The sequence below is a fragment of the Oenanthe melanoleuca genome, chromosome 25, assembly GCF_029582105.1.
Source record: "Oenanthe melanoleuca isolate GR-GAL-2019-014 chromosome 25, OMel1.0, whole genome shotgun sequence".
NCBI lineage: Eukaryota > Metazoa > Chordata > Aves > Passeriformes > Muscicapidae > Oenanthe > Oenanthe melanoleuca.
The window spans coordinates 5,978,955-6,001,926 of NC_079358.1; the positions used below are offsets into that span (position 1 = coordinate 5,978,955).

Consider the following 22,972-nt stretch of genomic DNA (forward strand, 5'->3'; position numbering starts at 1 on the left):
ATTTAAAAAAGGAAATTCGGGATAATTCGGGATTTTGTTCCTTTTGGGGGAGATTTTGGGCGGGAATTCCGTCCTGGGTCTGGGGCAGATCCCAAAAAAAAAGATTTGGGGGAAAAAGGGGAAAATGGAAATTCAATCCGGGGGCTCCGAGGGATTTGGGATCTTCCCACGCTGCTGCTGCTCCCAGTCCCAAAATCCCAATCCTGAATCCCAAAATCCCAAATCCCAAAATCCCAAATCCCAAAATTCCAAATCCCAAATCCCCAATTCCAATTCGAATCCCAAAATCCTAAATCCTGAATCCCAAATCCAAATCCCAAAATCCCAAATCCTGAATCTCAAAATCCTGAATCCCAAAACCCTAAAATCCCAAATCCCAAAATTCCAAATCCCAAAATCCTGAATCCCAAATTCCCAAATCCCAAATCCCGATTCCGAAAATCCCAAAATTCCAATTCCAATTCGAATCCCAAAATCCCAAATCCCAAAATCCCAACACCCCAAAATCCCAGATCCCAAAATCCCAAATCCCGATCCCGATAAATTTGGGGTTCCCATTCCCGATAAATAAATTTGGGGTTCCCCAATCCCGACGGATTTTCCCCAATTTCCTCTCCCGGGACTCTCCGATCCTTTCCCACATTCCCGAACTTCCAGTCCCGGGAAATTCGGGAAAAAAATCCCGAAATCCCGGGGAAAAATCCCATCCCGAATTTCCAGTCCCGGGGCTGATCCCGCATTCCCAAATTTTCAGTCCCAGGGCGGCTCCTCTCCCCCATTCCCGAATTTCTTATCCTGGGGTCGATCCCAAATTTTCTCTCCTTCATTCCCAAATTTCCTCTCCCGGGACCGATCCCCCATTCCCGAATTTCCAATCCCGAGGCTGATCCCGAATTTTCTCTCCCTCATTCCCGAATTTCTTACCCTGGGGCCGATCCCGAATTTCCCATTCCCGGCACATTTTCCCGGTTTTTTCCCCATTTCCAGATCTTTTTTCCCATTCCCGGATCATTTTCCCGGTTGGTTTTTTCCCCATTCCCGTTTCTTTTTCCCCCATTCCCTCAACACTTTCCCGGTTGTTTTTCCCCCATTCCCGGCACATTTTCCCGTTTCTTTTTCCCCCATTCCCTCAACACTTTCCCGGTTGTTTTTCCCCCATTCCCGGCACATTTTCCCGGTTGTTTTTTTCCCCCATTCCCTCAACACTTTCCCGGTTTTTTCCCCCATTCCCGGCACATTTTCCCGGTTTTTCCCCATTCCCTCAACACTTTCCCGGTTGTTTTTCCCCCATTCCCGGCACATTTTCCCGGTTGTTTTTTTCCCCCATTCCCTCAACACTTTCCCGGTTTTTTCCCCCATTCCCGGCACATTTTCCCGGTTTTTCCCCCATTCCCGGCACATTTTCCCGGTTGTTTTTTTCCCCCATTCCCTCAACACTTTCCCGGTTGTTTTTTTCCCCCATTCCCGGCACATTTTCCCGCTCCTTTCCTTCTGTCTCTTCCTGGTTTTTTTTTGTTTTTTTCCTTTTTTTCCCCCCTCCCCGTTTTTCCCGGCCGTCATCTCGTGCACGTCCGGGCGGCGCCGAGGCCGCCGTTGTGGCTGGGGGGGGGCACCGGCAGCAGGCGGGGGGGGCCGGGGGCGGCTCCCGGTGCCGGTGCCGGTGCCGATCCCAGTCCCGGTGCCGATCCCAGTCCCGGTGCCGCTCCCAGTCCCATTCCCGGCGTTGATCCCAGTCCCATTCCCGGCGCGGTGCCGGTTCCCGTTCCCGCTCCCGGTGCCGCCGCGGTCCCGGTGCCGGTGCCGGTGCCGGTGCCGGTGCCGGTGCCGGTGCCGCCCCGCGGGTGCTGCTGCAGGTTCAGGATGCTGTCGATGGCGCTCTGCAGGTGCTCGCTCAGCGAATCGTCCTGCGGGCTGTCGCTGGAGAAGGACGCGTTGTCCACGTCCGACACCTCCGCCTTCCTCCTCTTGCCGCCCCACAGCCCCGCTCTTCCTCCTCCTCCTCCTCCTCCTCCTCCTCCTCCTCCTCCCGCTCCTCCTCCTCCTTCCTCCTCCTCCTCCTCCTCGCCGTCCGACGCCTCCTCGGCCGCTCCCTTCCCGCGGACCCGCGCTGGCGGCGCCGCCCGGCGCGGCTGCTCGGGGCTCTCCCGGTAGCTCTTCCTCAGCGGGAGGCGGCACGGCACGGCGGGCGAGGATGATGATGATGACGACGATGAAGATGAAGATGCCGGGGCGGGTTTTTTCTCCAGCGAGCCGTTGAGCTGCGCCGCGGGGTCCAGCGCCGTGTTGTGGATCACCTTGCTCAGCCCGGCCTCCTGCTTGATCTTCAGCTTGAGCCCGATGCGGCTCCGCGCCTCGTACGTCTTCATCGGGGGGCGGCTGCGCGACGGCAGCGCCTCCTCCTCCCCTCCCCCGCCCCCGGCCCCTCCCCCGCCCCCACCCGCCCCCGCCCCTCCCCCACCGCCACGGAAATCCCGGGGGGGGTCGCGGGGTTGGGGGTCGCGCCCCTCCCCCAGCCAGGTGACGCTGGGGGAGCCCCCCCCGTGCTTGATCAGCAGCTTTGGGGGGGCGGGGGGAGGGGGAGGGGCGGGGGAGGGAGGGGGAGGGGCGGGGGAGGGTTGGGGGAGGGGCAGGGAGGAGGAGGAGGAGGAAGGGGGGAGGGGGTGGGAGCGGGAGGAGGAGGAGGAGGAGGATGAAGAGACGTATTCGTCTGCAAGGGAAGGAGGGGGGGCGCTAATTAGAGCTCATTTGCATAATGATTACATTCATTGCCCCAGTTTTTTCCCGCCCAAAATTTGCCTTTTCCCACGGGATTCGTCCCTCGGGAACCCAAAAATCCAGAGAGGGGGCGGGGCCTCGGCTGGCCCTGAAGTGACCCTTGACTGACCCTGGATTGACCCTTAATAAAGCTTTGATTGACCCTTGATTGACCCTTAATAAAGCTTTGATTGACCCTTAATAAAGCTTTGACTGACCCTTGACTGACCCTTAATAAATCTTTGATTGACCCTGGATTGACCCTTAATAAATCTTTGATTGACCTTTGATTGACCCTTAATAAAGCTTTGATTGACCCTTGGCTGACCCCGAAGTGACCTCTGATTGACCCTGGATTGACCCTGAATAAACCTTAATTGACCTTTAATAAACCTTTAATTTACCCTTAATTGACCCTTAGTAAATCTTTAATTTATGCTTAATTGACCCTGAATGCACATTTAATTTAGCCTTAATAAACTCTTAATTTATCCTTAATTGACCCTTAATAAACCTTTCATTGACCCTTAATTGACCCCTAATAAATCTTTCCTTTATCCTTAATTGACTCTTAATAAACCTGTAATTGACCCTCAATAAACCCTTAACTAATCCTGAATAAACCCTTAATTGACCCTTAACAGACCCTTAATAAACCCTTAATTGATCCTTAATTGACCCTTAATAAACCCTTAATTGATCCTTAATTGACCCTTAATAAACACTTAATAAACCCTTAATAGACCCTTAAGAAACCCTTAATTGACCCTTAATAAACCCTTAATTGATCCTTAATTGGCCCTTAATAAACCCTTAATAAACCCTTAATAGACCCTTAATAAACCCTTAATAGACCCTTAATAAACCCTTAATTGTCCCTTAATAAACTCTTAATTGACCCTTAATTAACCCTTAATTGACCCCTGATTTTTGGACGGGCCTTTGGCAGGTCCCAAACCCCAACGACCCCACCCCAAACCCCGGGAATCCCATTCCCAGAATCCCATTCCCAGAATCCCATTCCCAGAATCCCATTCCCGGGATCCCATTCCCAGAATCCCATTCCCAGGATCCCATTCCTGGGATTCCCCCCCATTCCCGTCAGGGATCCCAACCCCAGATCCCATTGCCAGCCCCATTCCCAAATCCCAAATCCCAAATCCCAGATCCCAAATCCCAAATCCCAAATCCCAGATCCCAATCCCAAATCCCGACCCCGCTGCTCACCGAGCCGGTCCCGGATCCCAAATCCCAAATCCCAATCCCAAATCCCAATCCCAGATCCCAGATCCCAGATCCCAGATCCCAAATCCCAATCCCAATACCAAATCCCAAAACCGAGATCCCAAATCCCAATCCCAAATCCCGACCCTGCTGCTCACTGGGCCGGTCCCAGATCCCATTCCCAGATCCCAAATCCCAACCCCGTTCCCAAATCCCAACCCCAAATCCCGCTGCTCACCGGGCTGGTCCCGGATCCCAGCCCCAATCCCCAATCCCAATCCAATCCCCAATCCCCAAACCCCGATCCCAATCCCGCCGCTCACTGGGCCGGTCCCGGATCCCATTCCCAAATCCCAGATCCCAAATCCCCAAACCCCAATCCCAAATCCCCAAACCCCAACCCAGATCCCAATCCCGCTGCTCACCAGGCCGGTCCCGGATCCCATTCCCAAATCCCCAAATCCCCAATCCCAGATCCCAAACCCCGATCCCGATCCCAATCCCGCCACTCACCGGGCCTGTCCCAGATCCCCAATCCCAAATCCCTAATCCCAAATCCCAATCCCCATATCCCCAATCCCAAATCCCAATCCCAATCCCCAAATCCCAATCCCAAACCCCAATCCCTATCCCGCTCACCGGGCCGGTCCCGCGCCAGCTGCCGGTCGAGCGCCAGCGCCGTCTTCTCCTCCTGGATGAAAATCCTGTCGATCATCACCATCTCTGCCGAGGGGCTGGAGCGCTGTAGGGACAGGAAATGGGATTTGGGATCAGGGATTTGGGATTTGGGGTCAGGGATTTGGGATTGGGATCATCACCATCTCTGCAGAGGGGCTGGAGCGCTGCGGGGATAACGGGATTTGGGATTTGGGGTCAGGGAGTTGGGCTTTGGGATTTGGGATCATCACCATCTCTGCCGAGGGGCTGGAGCGCTGCGGGGATAACGGGATTGGGATTGGGATTTGGGATTTGGGGTCAGGGATTTGGGATTTGGGATCATCACCATCTCTGCCGAGGGGCTGGAGCGCTGCGGGGAACAGGGATTGGGATTTGGGATTGGGATTTGGGATTGGGATTTGGGATCAGGGATTTGGGATTTGGGATTTGGGATTTGGGATTGGGATCATCACCATCTCTGCAGAGGGGCTGGAGCGCTGCGGGGAACAGGGATTGGGATTTGGGATTGGGATTGGGATCATCACCATCTCTGCAGAGGGGCTGGAGCGCTGTGGAAATGGGATTTGGGATTTGGGATTGGGATCATCACCATCTCTGCAGAGGGGCTGGAGCGCTATAGGGACACAGGAAATGGGATTGGGATTGGGATTGGGATTTGGGATTTGGGATCATCACCATCTCTGCCGAGGGGCTGGAGCGCTGCGGGGATAATGGGATTGGGATTTGGGGTCAGGGGTTTGGGATTGGGGTCATCACCATCTCTGCAGAGGGGCTGGAGCGCTGGGGGGGATACAAGGATTGGGATTTGGGGTCAGGGATTTGGGATTTGGGATCATCACCATCTCTGCCGAGGGGCTGGAGCGCTGCGGGGAACAGGGATTTGGGGTTTGTGTCTCACCCGTGACTCCTCCAGCAGCAGCAGCCGGTATTTGTTCAGCAGGGATTTGGGATCAGGGTTTGGGATCAGGATTTAGGATCAGGATCAGGGATTAGGATTTGGGATCAGGATCAGGGATCAGGATTTGGGATCAGGATCAGGATTTGGGATCAGGGTTTGGGATCAGGGTTTGGGATCAGGATTTGGGATCAGGGTTTGGGATCAGGATCAGGGATCAGGGTTTGGGATCAGGACCAGGATTTGGGATCAGGATTTAGGATCAGGATTTGGGGTCAGGATTTGGGATCAGGATTTGGGATCAGGATTTGGGATCAGGATCAGGATTTGGGGTCAGGCTCACCCGTGACTCCTCCAGCAGCAGCAGCCGGTATTTGTTCAGCAGGGATTTGGGATCAGGATTTGGGATCAGGGTTTGGGATCAGGATTTGGGATCAGGATCAGGATTTAGGATCAGGATTTGGGATCAGGATTTAGGATCAGGATTTGGGATCAGGATCAGGATTTAGGATCAGGATTTAGGATCACGATTTGTGTCTCACCCGTGACTCCTCCAGCAGCAGCAGCCGGTATTTGTTCAGCAGGGATTTGGGATCAGGATCAGGGATCAGGATCAGGATTTGGGATCAGGATTTAGGATCAGGATTTAGGATCAGGATTTAGGGTCTGTCTCACCCGTGACTCCTCGAGCAGCAGCAGCCGGTATTTGTTCAGCAGGGATTTGGGATCAGGGTTTGGGATCAGGATTTGGGATCAGGATTTAGGATCAGGATTTGTGTCTCACCCGTGACTCCTCCAGCAGCAGCAGCCGGTATTTGTTCAGCAGGGATTTGGGATCAGGGTTTGGGGTCAGGATCAGGGATCAGGATTTAGGATCAGGATTTAGGATCAGGATCAGGATTTGGGGTCAGGATCAGGGATCAGGATTTAGGATCAGGATTTAGGATCAGGATTTAGGATCAGGATCAGGATTTGGGGTCAGGATCAGGGATCAGGATTTAGGATCAGGATTTGGGATCAGGATTTAGGATCAGGATTTGTCTCTCACCCGTGACTCCTCGAGCAGCAGCAGTCGGTATTTGTTCAGCAGGGATTTGGGATCAGGGTTTGGGATCAGGATCAGGGATCAGGATCAGGATTTAGGATCAGGGATCAGGATTTAGGATCAGGATTTAGGATCAGGATTCAGGACCAGGATCAGGATTTAGGATCAGGATTTAGGATCAGGCTCACCCGTGACTCCTCGAGCAGCAGCAGCCGGTATTTGTTCAGCATCGCCCTCGTGCGCCGCAGCAGCTGCTCCGACACCGCCTCGAACTCCTCGTCCACTGGGAACGGGATAACGGGAATGACGGGAATTGTGGGATAACGGGATGACAGGAATTGTGGGATAATGGGATAACGGGATGATGGGAATTGTGGGATAACGGGAATGACGGGAATGACGGGAGTGGGATAGCGGGAATGGGAACAGGAATAACGGGAATGGGATAACGGGAATGACAGCGGGAAAAACGGGAATGGGAATGAGGGGAATAATAAGGGGAATGACAACAGGATAAGGGGAATGGGAACGGAGGGAATGACAGCGGGAAAAACGGGAAGAACGGGAATAACGGGAATGGGAATGACGGGAATGACAACGGGATAAGGGGAATGGGAACAGGAATGACAATGGGAATAACGGGGATGGGAATGAAAACGGGAATGGGAATAACGGGAATGGGAATAACGGGAATGGGAATAATGATAACAGGATAATGGGAAAACGGGAATGGGAATAACGGGAATGAAAACGGGAATGGGAATAACGGGAACGGGAATAACGGGAATGGGAATAACGGAAATAAATGGGAACGGGAATAACGGGAATGGGAATAACGGGAATGGGAATGAAAACGGGAATGGGATAACGGTGGGAACGGGAATAACGGGATAACGGGAATGGGATAACGGGAATAACGGGAATGGGAATGAGAACAGGAACGGGAATGCGGGAGAGGAGCAGGAGGGGGGGAAGGGGCGGGGCAGGGCGGGGCAGGGCAGGGGGGCCCCGTTATCGCAGCGTTCCAGCCACTCCCACGTTCCCCGTGTCGCGACATTCCCGATATATCGCGACGTGTCCCGCGTCGTGACATCCCCGATGTATCGCGATATCCTCCCACCCCTCTGGCAATCTCACCGGCGCGCGTGGCAGGGCAGCGTTCGCCCCGCACCCGATATATCCCGTATATCGCAATATCGCGACACACCGCAACATATCGCGATATCCTCTCACCCCTCTGGCACAGGGACAGCACCCCCTGGTACACGTGGTAGGGCAGCCCATACACCCCATATCCCGATATACCCCGATATCCCCATATATCCCGACATATCGCGATATATCGCGGCATATCGCGATATCCTCTCACCCCTCTGGCAATCTCACGGGTGCGTGTGGCAGGGCAGCGTTCACCCCATAAACCCCACATACCCCACATATCCCATACATCCCGTATATCCCGTATATCACGATATCCCCACATATCGCGACGTATCGCGATATCCTCTCACACCTCTGGCACAGGGACAGCACGCCCTGGTACACGTGGTAGGGCAGCCCATACACCCCATATCCCGATACACCCCGATATCCCCGTATATCCCCACATATCGCGATATATCGCGGCGTATCACGACACGCGCTCACCGCGCTGGCACTCGGGCTGGCCGGGCAGCACGCCCTGGTACACGTGGTAGGGCAGCCCATACACCCCATATCCCGATACACCCCGATATCCCCATGTATCCCCACATATCGCGATATATCGCGACATATCGCGACACACGCTCACCGCGCTGGCACTCGGGCTGGCCGGGCAGCACGCCCTGGTACACGTGGTAGGGCAGCCCATACCCCATATCCCGATACACCCCGATATCCCCATGTATCCCCACATATCGCGATATATCGCGACATATCGCGACACACGCTCACCGCGCTGGCACTCGGGCTGGCCGGGCAGCACGCCCTGGTACACGTGGTAGGGCAGCAGCCGGCGCAGGGCGTCGCCCACCGAGCGGAAGGGCGTGCGGAACTCGGGGTGCAGCACCGAGCCCTGGTGCCGGTGCAGCTGCTCCAGGAGGCTGCGGGAGAAACGGGAACTTGGGGGATTTGGGGATTTGGGGGATTTGGGGGATTTGGGGAATTTGGGGGATTTGGGGGATTCTGGGGGATTTTGGGGGATTTGGGGGATTTTGGGGATTTTAGGGGATTTTGGGGAATTTGGGGGATTTGGGGGATTTGGGTGGGGGATTTTGGGGATTTTGGGGGATTTGGGGGATTTGGGGGATGGGGGATTTTAGGGGATTTTGGGGATTTTGAGGATTTTTGGGAATTTTGGGGGAATTTGGGGATTTTGAGGATTTTGGGGGATTTGGGGGATTTGGGGAATTTTGGGGGATTTGGGGGATTTGGGGAATTTCCGGGATTTTGCGGATTTTGGAGATTTGGGGGCATTTTGGGAATTTTGGGGATTTTGGGGGATTTGGGGGATTTTGGGGGATTTTGAGGATTTTGGGAATTTTGGGGGATTTTGGGAATTTCGGGGAATTTTGGGAATTTGAAGATTTCCAGGGGAATTGGGGAATTCGGGCATTTAGGGGATTTGGGGGATTTTGGAAATTCGGGGGAATTGGGGAATTGTGGGAATTTTGGGGGAATTGGGCAATTTGGGGAATTCAGGGATTTTGGGATTGGGATCAGGAATTCCGGGATTTGGGATGGGGAATTCGGGAATTTTGGGAATCAGGGGATTCGGGAAATTTGGGGGATTTGGGATTGGGAGTTCTGAGATTTGGGGAATTCCGGGATTTTGGGGAATTTGGGGATCTTTGGGAACTCCGGGACTTTGGGGAATTCTGGAAATTCTGGGACTTTGGGAATTTGGGGATTCAGGGATTTGGGAATTCCAGCATTTTGGAACCAGGAATTCTGGGATTCTGGGATTGGGAATTCTGGGATTTTGGGGATCAGGAAATTGGAGATTTTGGGATTGGGGATTCTCAGATTTTGGGATCAGGGAGGAATTCCAGAATTTGGGATCCCGATTTCCAGAACAAACAGGGACAGGATTTCCCATCCCAGCATTCCCAGCAGGAATTCCCAGTATTCCCAGTGAGAATTCCCAAAATTCCCAGTGAGAATTCCCAGCATTCCCAGCAGGAATTCCCAGAATTCCCAGTGAAAATTCCCAAAATTCCCAGTGGGAATTCCCAGCATTCCCAGTGAGAATTCCCACCATTCCCTGCAGGAATTCCCACCATTCCCAGTGAGAATTCCCAGCATTCGAGCAGGAATTCCCATCATTCCCAGGGAGAATTCCCAGCATTCCCAGTGAGAATTCCCAGCATTCCCAGCAGGAATTCCCAGAATTCCCAGTGAAAATTCCCAAAATTCTCAGTGGGAATTCCCAGCATTCCCAGTGGGAATTCCCACCATTCCCAGTGAGAATTCCCAAAATTCCCAGTAAGAATTCCCACCATTCCCAGCGAGAATTCCCAGAATTCCCAGTGAGAATTCCCAGCAGGAATTCCCAGCATTCCCAGCAGGAGTTCCCAGCGTTCCCAGCAGGAGTTCCCAGCGTTCCCAGCGCTCCCAGTGCTCCCAGTTCCTTACCAGGCCTCCTTACTGGGCTGCAGCACCGGCGGCTTCTTCAGCGCCAACTTCGCCTCCAGCTGCGGAAAATCCCCGGATTTGGGGAGAATTCCCGGGATTTGGGGAGAATTCCCAGGATTTTGGGGAGAATTAACGAGGTTTTGGGGAAAAATCCCGGGATTTGGGAAAAATTAACAAGATTTTGTGCAGAATTCCCAGGATTTGGGCAGAATTGCTGGAATTTGGGGAGAATTCCCGGGATTTTGGGGAGAATTCCCGGGATTTGGGAAAAATTAACGAGATTTTGTGCAGAATTCCCAGGATTTGGGCAGAATTGCTGGAATTTGGGGAGAATTGCTGGAATTTGGGGAGAATTCCCGGGATTTGGGGAGAATTCCCAGGATTTGGGAAAAATTAACGAGATTTTGGGGAAAAATCCCCAGATTTGGGCAGAATTCCTGGATTTTGGGGAAAATTCCCAGGATTTGGGGAAATATTCCCAGGATTTGGGGAAAATTCCCAGGATTTTGGGGAAAATTAACGAGACTTTGGGGAAAATTCCCAGGATTTTGGGAGAGACTCACGGGATTTTGGGAAATTCATTGGATTTTGAGGTGAATTCCAGGGATTTTGGGCAATTCCCAGGATTTGGGGAGAATTAAAGAGATTTTGGGATGGATTCCCAGGATTTTGGAACAGATTAAAGGTATTTTGGGAAATTCCCGGGATTTTGGGGTGAATTCCAGGGATTTTGGGCAATTCCCAGGATTTGGGGGGAATTAATGGGATTTTTGGGGAGAATTCCCGGGATTTGGGGAAAATTCCCGGGATTTTGGGGAAAATTCCCAGGATTTGGGGAGAATTCCCAGGATTTGGGGAAAATTCCCGGGATTTTGGGGAAAATTCCCAGGATTTCAGGAAAATTAACGAGATTTTGGGGAAAAATCCCGGGATTTGGGAAAAATTAACAAGATTTTGTGCAGAATTCCCAGGATTTGGGGAGAATTCCCGGGATTTGGGGAAAAATCCCCGAATTTGGGGAAAATTCCCAGGATTTGGGAAAAATTAACGAGATTTTGGGGAAAAATCCCCAGATTTGAGCAGAATTCCTGGATTTTGGGGAAAATTCCCAGGATTTGGGGAAATATTCCCAGGATTTGGGGAAAATTCCCAGGATTTTGGGGAAAATTCCCAGGATTTTGGGGAAAATTAACAAGATTTTGGGGAAAATTCCCAGGATTTTGGGAGAGACTCACGGGATTTTGGGAAATTCATTGGATTTTGAGGTGAATTCCAGGGATTTTGGGCAATTCCCAGGATTTGGGGAGAATTAAAGAGATTTTGGGATGGATTCCCAGGATTTTGGAACAGATTAAAGGGATTTTGGGAAATTCCCGGGATTTTGGGGTGAATTCCAGGGATTTTGGGCAATTCCCAGGATTTGGGGGGAATTAATGGGATTTTTGGGGTGAATTCCAGGGATTTTGGTAAATTCCAGGGATTTTGGGGTGAATTTTGGGGATTTTGGGACTCACCATGGGCGGGGCCTTCCCACCCCCCGAGGGTTGGGGGGGGCCCTTGATCCCACCCGGCTTCACCTGCGGAAAAACGGGAAAAAAATTGGGAAAAGAATCGGGAAAAAGGGGAAAAATAATCGGGAAAAAAATGGGGAAAAAAATGGGAAAAAATGGGGGAAAAATGGGGAAAAAATTGGGGGAAAAATGGGGAAAAAATAGGGGAAAATGGGGAAAAATTGGGGGAAAAAATGGGGAAAAAATGGGGAAAAATGGGGAAAAAAATTGGGAAAAGAATCAGGAAAAACAGGGAAAAACGGGAAAAATGGGGAAAAAATGGGGAAGATGGGGAAAAAATTGGGGAAGAAATGGGGAAAAAATTGGGGAAAAATGGGAAAAAAACTGGGAAAACTGGGGAAAAAATGGGAAAAAAATTGGGGGAAATGGGGAAAAAATTGGGGGGGAAATGGGGAAAAAATTGGGGAAGAAATAGGGAAAAAATTGGGGAAAAAATGGGGAAAAATTGGGAAAAATGGGAAAAAAATTGGGAAGAGCCAGGAAATTCCTGGGGCTGGGAAAGGGGGGGAACCCAAAGGGGAAAAAAATGGGAAATAAAAGGGAGAAAATGGAGAAAATCAGGAATAGAAATGGGAAAATGGCGAAAAAATGGGGAAAAGTGGGAATTAAATTGGGAAAAAATGGAATTAAAGAGAGAGAAAATGGAATTAAAGGGGGAAATGGAATTAAAGGGGGAAAAATGGAATTAAAAGGATAAAATTGGAATTAGAGTGGGAAAACTGGAACTGAAGGCAGAAATGGGGAAAAAAAAGGGGAAATCCAGGAAATAAATGGGAAGAGCCCTGGAAAAGACTGGAAAAGTTCTGGGAAGTTCTGGAAAGTTCTGGGGAGTTCTGGGAAGTTCTGGAAAGTTCTGGGAAGTTCTGGGAAGTTCTGGAAAGTTCTGGGGAGTTCTGGAAAGTTCTGGAAAGTTCTGGGAAGTTCTGGGAAGTTCTGGGGAGTTCTGGAGAGTTCTGGGGAGTTCTGGGGAGTTCTGGAGAGTTCTGGACAGTTCTGGGGAGTTCTGGGAAGTTCTGGGAAGTTCTGGACAGTTCTGGAAAGTTCTGGGAAGTTCTGGGAAGTTCTGGACAGTTCTGGGAAGTTCTGGAAAGTTCTGGGAAGTTCTGGACAGTTCTGGGGAGTTCTGGGAAGTTCTGGGAAGTTCTGGAAAGTTCTGGACAGTTCTGGACAGTTCTGGGAAGTTCTGGAAAGTTCTGGGAAGTTCTGGACAGTTCTGGGAAGTTCTGGACAGTTCTGGAAAGTTCTGGGGAGTTCTGGACAGTTCTGGGAAGTTCTGGAAAGTTCTGGACCGTCTCTCACCTGCGGGGGCTGCTGGGGGGGGAGGGGAGCCCCCGGTTTGCCGGGAGCCGCCCCTTTGCCGGCGGGAACGGAACCCGGAGCGGAACCCGGAGCGGAGCCGGGAGCGGAGCCGGGAGCGGAACCCGGAGCGGAACCGGGAATGGAGCCGGGAGCGGAGCTGGGAACAGAACCCGGAACGGATCCGGGAACGGAGCCGGGAACGGAGCTGGGAATGGAACCGGAACCGGAACCGGAAGCGGAAGCCGGAACGGAGCCGGCGGCGCTGCAGAACGGCTTCGAGTCGGCCGGGGCGGAACCGGAACCTGCGGGAATGGGAAACTGGGAATACTGGGAATACTGGGAATACTGGGAATACTGGGAATTCCTAAATGGGAATGGGAAACTGGGAATACTGGGAATGACTGGGAATGGGAAACTGGGAATTCCTAAATGGGAATGGGAAACTGGGAATTGGGAATACTGGGAATGGGAAACTGGGAATTGGGAATTCCTAAATGGGAATGGGAAACTGGGAAACTGGGAATACTGGGAATACTGGGAATACTGGGAATACTGGGAATTCCTAAATGGGAATGGGAAACTGGGAATTGGGAATACTGGGAATTCCTAAATGGGAATGGGAAACTGGGAACTGGGAATACTGGGAGAACTGGGAATGGGAGAGGGAATACTGGGAATACTGGGAATTCCTAAATGGGAATGGGAAACTGGGAATACTGGGAATACTGGGAATTGGGAATTCCTAAATGGGAATGAGAAACTGGGAATTGGGAATACTGGGAACGGGAAACTGGGAATACTGGGAATAGTGGGAATACTGGGAATTCCTAAATGGGAATGGGAAACTGGGAATGGGAAATTGGGAATGGGAATGGGAAATTGGGAGGGGGAACTGGGAATGGGAAACTGGGAATACTGGGAATGGGAAACTGGGAATGGGAGAGGGGGAACTGGGAATGGGAGGGGAAACTGGGAATGGGAAACTGGGAATACTGGGAATACTGGGAATTTTTAAATGGGAATGGGAATACTGGGAATTGGGAATACTGGGAATGGGAAACTGGGAATACTGGGAATACTGGGAATTCCTAAATGGGAATGGGAAACTGGGAAACTGGGAATACTGGGAATACTGGGAATACTGGGAAACTGGGAATTCCTAAATGGGAATGGGAAACTGGGAAACTGGGAATACTGGGAATGACTGGGAATGGGAGAGGGGGAACTGGGAATACTGGGAATACTGGGAATTCCTAAATGGGAATGGGAAACTGGGAAACTGGGAATACTGGGATATACTGGGAATACTGGGGATACTGGGAATACTGGGAATGGGAAACTGGGAATTCCTAAATGGGAATGGGAAACTGGGAATGGGAAATTGGGAATGGGAATGGGAAACGGAGAAACTGGGAAACTGGGAATGGGAAACTGGGAAACTGGGAATTGGGAAACTGGGAATGGGAAACTGGGAAACTGGGAATTCTTAAATGGGAAATGGGAATGGGAAATGGGAAACTGGGAATGGGAAACTGGGAATTCCAACATGGGAATTGGGAATGGGAAACTGGGAAATTAGGAAACTGGGAATTCCTAAATGGGAATTGGGAAACGGGAAATGGGAATTGGGAAACTGGGAATTCCTAAATGGGAATTGGGAAACGGGAAATGGGAATTGGGAAACTGGGAATTCCTAAATGGGAATTGGGAAACGGGAAATGGGAATTGGGAAACTGGGAATTCCTAAATGGGAATTGGGAATGGGAATTGGGAATGGGAATTCCAACATGGGAATGGGAAATTTGGACTGGGAATTCTGGGAATGGATCCCAGGGAATTCCCAAACGTGGGGGTGGGACACGGGGGGACACTGGGGGACACTGGGGGATACTGGGATGTTGGGATCTGGGATATCGCGGTACCAGGACGTCGGAATTTCAGGATTTGGGGATTTCAGGATTTGGGATTTGGGGATTTGGGGATTTGGGGATTTGAGGATTTAGGTTTTGGGGATTTGGGGATTTGGGATTTATGGGATTTGGGGATTCTGGGATTTGGGGTTTGGGGTTTATGGGATTTGGGATTTTGGGATTTGGGGATTTGGGATTTGGGGATTTGGGATTTGGGGATTTGAGGATTTAGGGATTTGAGGATTTAGGCTTTTGGGGATTTGGGGATTTGGGATTTTGGGATTTGGGGATTTGAGGATTTAGGTTTTGGGGATTTGGGGATTTCAGGATTTGGGATTTTGGGATTTGGGGATTTGGGATTTGGGGATTTGGGATTTGAGGATTTAGGTTTTGGGGATTTGGGATTTTGGGATTTTGGGATTTGGGGATTCTGGGATTTGGACCCACCTGAGGCCGCGGTGCCGCCGGTTGCGGATCCGGTTCCGGTTGCGGCTGCCAGGGCCGGGCCGGGCGTTCCCGGAGCCGCCGGAACCAGGACGGGAGCGGCCGGAGCCGGGAACGGGGCCGGGCTGGACGGGGGCGGCTTCGGCTGCAGGAGCAGCCCCTGGGGCACCTGGGAAACCCCAAAAAAACCCCAAAAACCCGTCAGGAATGGATGGAAACCCCAAAAAACCCCAAAAACTAAAAAAAACCCCAAAAAAACCCCGAAAAACATGTCAGGAACGGATGGAAACCCCAAAAAACCCCGAAAACCCCAAAAAACCCCAAAAAATCCGTCAGGAATGGATGGAAATCCCAAAAAACCCCAAAAACCCCAAAAACACCCCAAAAACCCGTCAGGAATGGATGGAAACCCCAAAAACCCAAACAAAAACCCAAAAAAAACCCCAAAATCACCCCCCAAACCCGTCAGGAACGGATGGAAACCCCAAAAAAACCCCAAAATCCTGTCAGGAATGGATGGAAACCCCAAAAAAACCCAAAATCCCCAAAACACCCCAAAATCCCATCAGGAACGGATGGAAACCCAAGAAAAACCCCAAAATCCGTCAGGAATGGATGAAAACCCAAGAACACCCCAAAACCCCATCAGGAACGGATGGAAACGCCAAAAAAACCCAAAATCCCCAAAAAATCCCCAAAACCCCGTCAGGAACGGATGGAAACCCGAAATAATCCCAAAATCCCAAACAACTCCCCCAAAAAAACCCACCAGGAATGGATGGAACGCCTAAAAATCCCCAAAAATCCCAAAAAACTCCCCAAACCCTGTCAGGAATGGCAGAGAAACCCCAAAACCCCCAAACCCAGAGAGATCCCAAATCAAGGAACCCCCAAAAACCCCAAATCTGGCAGGACCCAGCAGGTGACTCCCCCCAGATCCCAAATCCTGAAATCCCAAATCCCCCAAATCCCAAAGACTGAATCCCCCAAAATCCCAAATCCCTGAAATCCCAAATCCTGAATCCCCAAAATCCCAAATCCCTGAAATCCCAAATCCCCAAAATCCCAAATCCCAAATCCTGAAATCCCAAATCCCAGAAATCACAAATCCATCAGGACCCAAAACCTGAATCCCCCAAATCCCAAATTCAGGAGGATCAAAAACCTGAATCCCCCAAATCCAACAGGATCCAAATCCCAAATCCCTGAAATCCCAAATCCTGAATCCCTCAAAATCCCAAATCCCTGAAATCCCAAATCCTGAATCCCCAAATCCTGAAATCCCAAATCCCAAATCCCGAAATCCCAAATCCTGAATCCCAAATCCCCAAAATCCCAAATCCCTGAAATCCCAAATCCCTGAAATCCCTCAGGATCAGAGCAGGGGTCAGGATTTGGGATTTTCCAGGAATTTGGGATTTTCCAGGAATTTGGGATTTTCCCAGGAATTTGGGATTTTCCCAGGAAATTTGGGATTTCCCAAGATTTTCCGCCAGGATTTTTGGGATTTCTCGGGATTTCCTCTGGGATTTTTGGGATTTCCCAGGAATTCCCCTCAGGAGATTTGGGAATTCCTGGGATTTTTCCCCCTGGGATATTTGGGATAATTTTTGGGATAATTTTGGGGATATTTGGGATAATCTTCCCTACAATATTTCTGATAATTTTTGGGATATTTGAGATATTTTTTGGAATAATTTTTGGGATATTGGTGATAATTTTTGGGATATTTGGGATAATCTTTGGGACAATATTTGGGAAAATTTTTAGGATATTTGTGATAATATTTCTGATAATTTTTGTGATAATTTTTGGGATATTTTTTGTGATAATTTTTACAATTTTTTTGATCATTTTTGTGATAATTTTTCTGATAATTTTTGTGATAATTCTGATAAATTTTAGGATATTTTATATAACTTTTTCGATAATTTCTGGTCAGTTTTATCTGCTGGAAGCGCTTGGGGCCGGGATCTTTGTAATAATTTTTTTTTATAATTTTTGTGATAATTTTTGTGGTATTTCAGATAAATTTTGTGATATTTCAGGTAAATTTTTGGGATAATTCTGATAAATTTTATGACATTTTTTGGTGTTTTTTACCTGCTGGAAGCGCTCGGGGCCGGGATCTTTGGGGTAATTTATGTGATAATATTTACATTATTTGATATAATTTTTGTGATAGTTTTTGGGATATTTCAGATAAATTTTTGGGATAATTCTGATAAATTTTATGACATTTTCTGGTGGTTTTTACCTGCTGGAAGCGCTCGGGGCCGGGATGTTTTGGGTAATTTATGTGATAATTTTTGCGAAAATATTTACATTATTTGATATAATTTTTGTGATAATTTTTGTGATAATATTTACATTATTCGATATAATTTTTGTGATAATTTTTGGGATATTTCAGGTAAATTTTTGGGATAATTCTGATAAATTTTATGACATTTTTTGGTGGTTTTTACCTGCTGGAAGCGCTCGGGGCCGGGATGTTTGGGGTAATTTTTGCGATAATATTTACATTATTTAATATAATTTTTGTGATAATTTTTGTGATAATTCTGATAAATTTTAGGATATTTTATATAACTTTTTTGACATTTTTTAGTGTTTTTTACCTGCTGGAAGCACTCGGGGCCGGGATCTTTGGGGTAATTTATGTGATAATTTTTGTGATAATATTTACATTATTTAATATAATTTTTGTGATAATTTTTGGGATATTTCAGATAAATTTTTGGGATAATTCTGATAAATTTTATGACATTTTCTGGTCAGTTTTACCTGCTGGAAGCGCTCGGGGCTGGGATCTTTGGGGTAATTTATGTGATAATTTTTGTGATAATATTTACATTATTTGATATAATTTTTGTGATAATTTTTGTGATAATATTTACATTATTTAATATAATTTTTTTGATAATTTTTGTGATAATTCAGATAAATTTTAGGATATTTTATGTAACTTTTTTGACACTTTCTGGTGGTTTTTACCTGCTGGAAGCGCTCGGGGCCGGGATCTTTGGGGTAATTTATGTGATAATTTTTGTGATATTTTTTGTGATAATTTTTACAATTTTTTTGATCATTTTTGTGATAATTTTTCTGATAATTTTTGGGATAATTCTGATAAATTTTAGGATATTTTATATAACTTTTTTGACACTTTCTGGTGAGTTTTACCTGCTGGAAGCACTCGGTGCCAGGATATTTGGGATATTATTTGGGATAATTTTTACAATATTTAATATAATTTTTGTGATAATTTTTGGGATATTTCAGATAAATTTTTGGGATAATTCTGATAAATTTTTTGACATTTTCTGGTGAGTTTTACCTGCTGGAAGCGCTCGGGGCTGGGATCTTTGGGGTAATTTATGTGATAATTTTTGCGAAAATATTTACATTATTTAATATAATTTTTGTGATAATTTTTGGGATATTTCAGATAAATTTTTGGGATAATTCTGATAAATTTTATGACATTTTCTGGTGTTTTTTACCTGCTGGAAGCGCTCGGGGCCGGGATGTTTGGGGTAATTTATGTGATAATTTTTGTGATAATATTTACATTATTTGATATAATTTTTGTGATAATTTTTGGGGTATTTCAGATAAATTTTTGGGATAATTCTGATAAATTTTATGACATTTTCTGGTGGTTATTACCTGCTGGAAGCGCTCGGTGCCAAGATATTTGGGATATTATTTGGGATAATTTTTACATTATTTAATATAATTTTTGTGATAATTTTTGTGATAATTCTGATAAATTTTAGGATATTTTATATAACTTTTTTGACATTTTTTAGTGTTTTCTACCTGCTGGAAGCACTCGGGGCCGGGATCTTTGGGGTAATTTTTATGATACTTTTTTATTATAATTTTTGATATAATTTTTGTGATAATTCTGATAAATTTTAGGATATTTTATATAACTTTTTTGGCATTTTCTGGTGGTTTTTACCTGCTGGAAGCGCTCGGGGCCGGGATGTTTGGGGTAATTTATGTGATAATTTTTGTGATAATATTTACATTATTTGATATAATTTTTGATATAATTTTTGGATATTTTATATAACTTTTTTGGCATTTTCTGGTGGTTTTTACCTGCTGGAAGCACTCGGGGCCGGGATATTTGTGGTAATTTTTGTGATAATATTTACATTATTTGATATAATTTTTGTGATAATTTTTGTGATAATTCTGATAAATTTTAGGATATTTTATGTAACTTTTTTGACACTTTTTGGTGGTTTTTACCTGCTGGAAGCGCTCGGGGCCGGGATCTTTGGGGTAATTTATGTGATAATTTTTGTGATAATATTTACATTATTTGATATAATTTTTGAGGTAATTTTTGGGATATTTCAGATAAATTTTGGGATATTTTATGTAACTTTTTTGACATTTTCTGGTGGTTTTTACCTGCTGGAAGCGCTCGGGGCCGGGATGTTTGGGGTAATTTATGTGATAATTTTTGTGATAATATTTACATTATTTGATATAATTTTTGATATAATTTTTGGGATATTTCAGATAAATTTTAGGATATTTTATATAACTTTTTTGACACTTTTTGGTGTTTTTTACCTGCTGGAAGCACTCGGGGCCGGGATGTTTGGGGTAATTTTTATGATAATTTTTTATGATAATTTTTGTGATAATTTTTATGATAATTTTTGTGATAATTTTTGTGATAATTTTTGTGATAGCATTTACATTATTTGATATAATTTTTGATATAATTTTTGGGATATTTCAGATAAATTTTAGGATATTTTATATAACTTTTTTGACATTTTCTGGTGGTTTTTACCTGCTGGAAGCGCTCGGGGCTGGGATGTTTGGGGTAATTTATGTGATAATATTTACATTATTTGATATAATTTTTGATATAATTTTTGTGATAATTCTGATAAATTTTAGGATATTTTATATAACTTTTTTGACACTTTCTGGTGAGTTTTACCTGCTGGAAGCGCTCGGGGCTGGGATGTTTGGGGTAATTTATGTGATAATTTTTCTGATAATATTTACATTATTTGATATAATTTTTGTGATAATTTGTGTGATAATTCTGATAAATTTTAGGATATTTTATATAACTTTTTTGACACTTTTTGGTGTTTTTTACCTGCTGGAAGCGCTCGGGGCCGGCCTTGGGGCCGGGCAGGGCCTGGAAAGGCCCCAGGGTCCCCAAATTCCCCAAAGGCGGCGCCGGCAGCAGCGGGGGAGGGGCGAAGCTCCGGGGGTGCTCCGGGGGGGGGGGGAGGGGCTTTGAGCAGCTGGAAATGCTGGGATTGGGAATGGGGGGAGGGGGAATCGCGGGGGGGCTCCGGGAACGGCGCCGGGGGGACCCCGAAAATGGGGGGAGGGGGCTCGGAGGGGGGGCGGGGCTGGGAGGGGGGGCGGGAATGGGGCTGGGAGGGGGGGCGGGGCAGGGGCTGGGGCTGGGAGGGGGGGCGGGGCGGGATCGGGGGGATTTGGGAGATTTGGGGGAGCTGGGGGGGGATTTGGGGCGGGGGGTCCCCCGGGGAGGTTCCCGGGAGCTTCGGCTGCAACAGAAGGAGAGGAGAGAGCTCGGTTAGTGCGGGGGAGGGGCGGGGAGAGCGGAGAATTGGGGGAGGGGAGAGCGGCGGGGACCACCCCCAAAAATCCCCGTCCCGAAATCCGGAATCCCCGTCCCGAAATCCGGAATCCCCGTCCCGAAATTCCCATTCCAAAAAGCAAAATCCCAATTCAAAAAAAACCCAAAATCTCGACTCAAAAATTCCAAAATCTCGATGCCAAATCCCCATCCCAAAATCAAAAATCCCCGTCCCAAAAATCTGAAACGCCAGTTCCAAAATTCCCAACCCCAAAATCCGAAATCCCAATTCAAAAATCCAAAATCTCGACTCCAAAATCCGAAATCCCCGTTCCAAGATCTGGACTCCGAAAGCCAAAATTCCCAATTCCAAAAATCCAAAAACTCGACTCTGAAATCCGAAATCTTGATACCAAAATCCGAATTCCAAAATCCCCGTCCCAAAATCTGAAATCCCCATCCCAAAATTCCCAGTCAAAAACCCAAAAATTGAAGACTAAAGTCCAAAATCCTCATTCCAAAATCCAAAATCCCAACTCCAAAAATCCAAAAACTCGAGTCCAAAATCCAAAATCCTCGTTCAAAAATCCCAACCCCAAAATCCAAAATCTCGATTCCAATATAAAAAAAACTCGACTCTGAAATCCAAAGATCTTGATACCAAAATCTGAATTCTGAAATCCCCATCCCGAAATTCCCATTCTAAAACCCAAAACTGGAGTCTAAAGTCCGAAATCCTCATTCCAAAATCCAAAATCCCAATTCAAAAATCCAAAATCTTGAGTCTCAAATCCAAAATCCTCATTCCAAAATCCAAAATCCTCATTCCAAAATCCAAAATTCCGATTCCAAAATAAAAAAAAAAAAAAAAATCCAAAATCTCAATTCCAAATCCCCATCCCAAAATCTGAAATCGCAAAATCCAAAATTCCCAACTCCAAAATCCAAAATCCCAATTCAAAAATCCAAAATCTCGAGTCCAAAATCCAAAATCCAGATTCCAAAAATTCCAAACTCCCAAGAAAATTTCAAGAAAATTCTGGGAAAATCTCAGGAAAATTCAAAGAAAATTTTGGGAAAATCCCAGGAAAATCCGAGCAAAATTCCAGGAAATTCCTGAGAAAATTCTGGGAAAATACCAGAAAATTCTGGGAAAATCCCCAGAAAATCCCAATAAAATTCTGGGAAAATCTCAGGAAAATTCCAAGAAAATTTTGGGAAAATCTCAGGAAAATCCCCACAAAATCCGAGGAAAATTCCAGCTAAATCCCAGAAAATCCCAATAAAATTCTGGGAAAATCCCAGAAAAATCTTCAGAAAATCCCTGAAAAAATCCCGGGAACAATCCCAGGAATTCCCTCCCCAATCCCATTTTTTGGGACCATTTTTGGGGCATTTTATCAATTTTTGGAAATCCCCAAATCGGCTCCGATCGACCCCAGAAAAATCATTTCCCCTCTTTTCTCACCCCAAAAATTCCCAAATCCTGTTTTTTTTTCCCCATTCCGGGGATGATTTCGGATGGGCCCGCCCCTCCCCTCCCCCCCATTCCCGAATTCCTGGATTTTGGGGAGAATTTGGGGGATTTTGGGGCGAATTTGGGGGATTTTGGGGGCGCAGCAGAGCAGCAGCAGCAGCGGGGCCGGGGTTAGAGAGCGGCAAGCGAGGAGCAGGAGCACGGGGCTGGGATTTGGGATTTGGGGCCAGAATTTGGGATTTGGGATCTGAAATTTGGGATCTGGAATTTGGGATCTGGGATTTGGGAAAGGCTCAGATTGGAGCCGTGGGGGGAGGAATTCCGGGAGATCCGGGAGGATTTGGGGGGGGGATCCGATCCCAAATTTCCATTCCAAAATTTCCACATCCAAATCCCAGATTTCCACTCCTGGATCCCAAATTTCCGCTCTCAAATCCCAAATTTTCATTCTCAAATCCCAAATTTCC

At 47.3% G+C, this 22,972-nt stretch overlaps 1 protein-coding gene across 1 annotated transcript in view; it reads right to left on the minus strand.

Moving 5' to 3' along the window:
• Nucleotides 1-1,556: 1,556 nt before the first annotated feature.
• BICRA (BRD4 interacting chromatin remodeling complex associated protein) overlaps nt 1,557-22,972 on the minus strand; it is a 36,596-nt gene continuing 15,180 nt past the window's right edge. Inside the window, exons 6-13 of the mRNA XM_056510854.1 lie at nt 15,439-15,604; nt 13,082-13,383; nt 11,726-11,788; nt 10,212-10,270; nt 8,532-8,680; nt 6,785-6,879; nt 4,618-4,720; nt 1,557-2,707 (exon numbers count right to left, since the gene is read on the minus strand). Of these exons, the coding sequence (XP_056366829.1) occupies nt 1,557-2,707; nt 4,618-4,720; nt 6,785-6,879; nt 8,532-8,680; nt 10,212-10,270; nt 11,726-11,788; nt 13,082-13,383; nt 15,439-15,604 (2,088 nt within the window). The remainder of the gene's footprint in view (nt 2,708-4,617; nt 4,721-6,784; nt 6,880-8,531; nt 8,681-10,211; nt 10,271-11,725; nt 11,789-13,081; nt 13,384-15,438; nt 15,605-22,972) is intronic.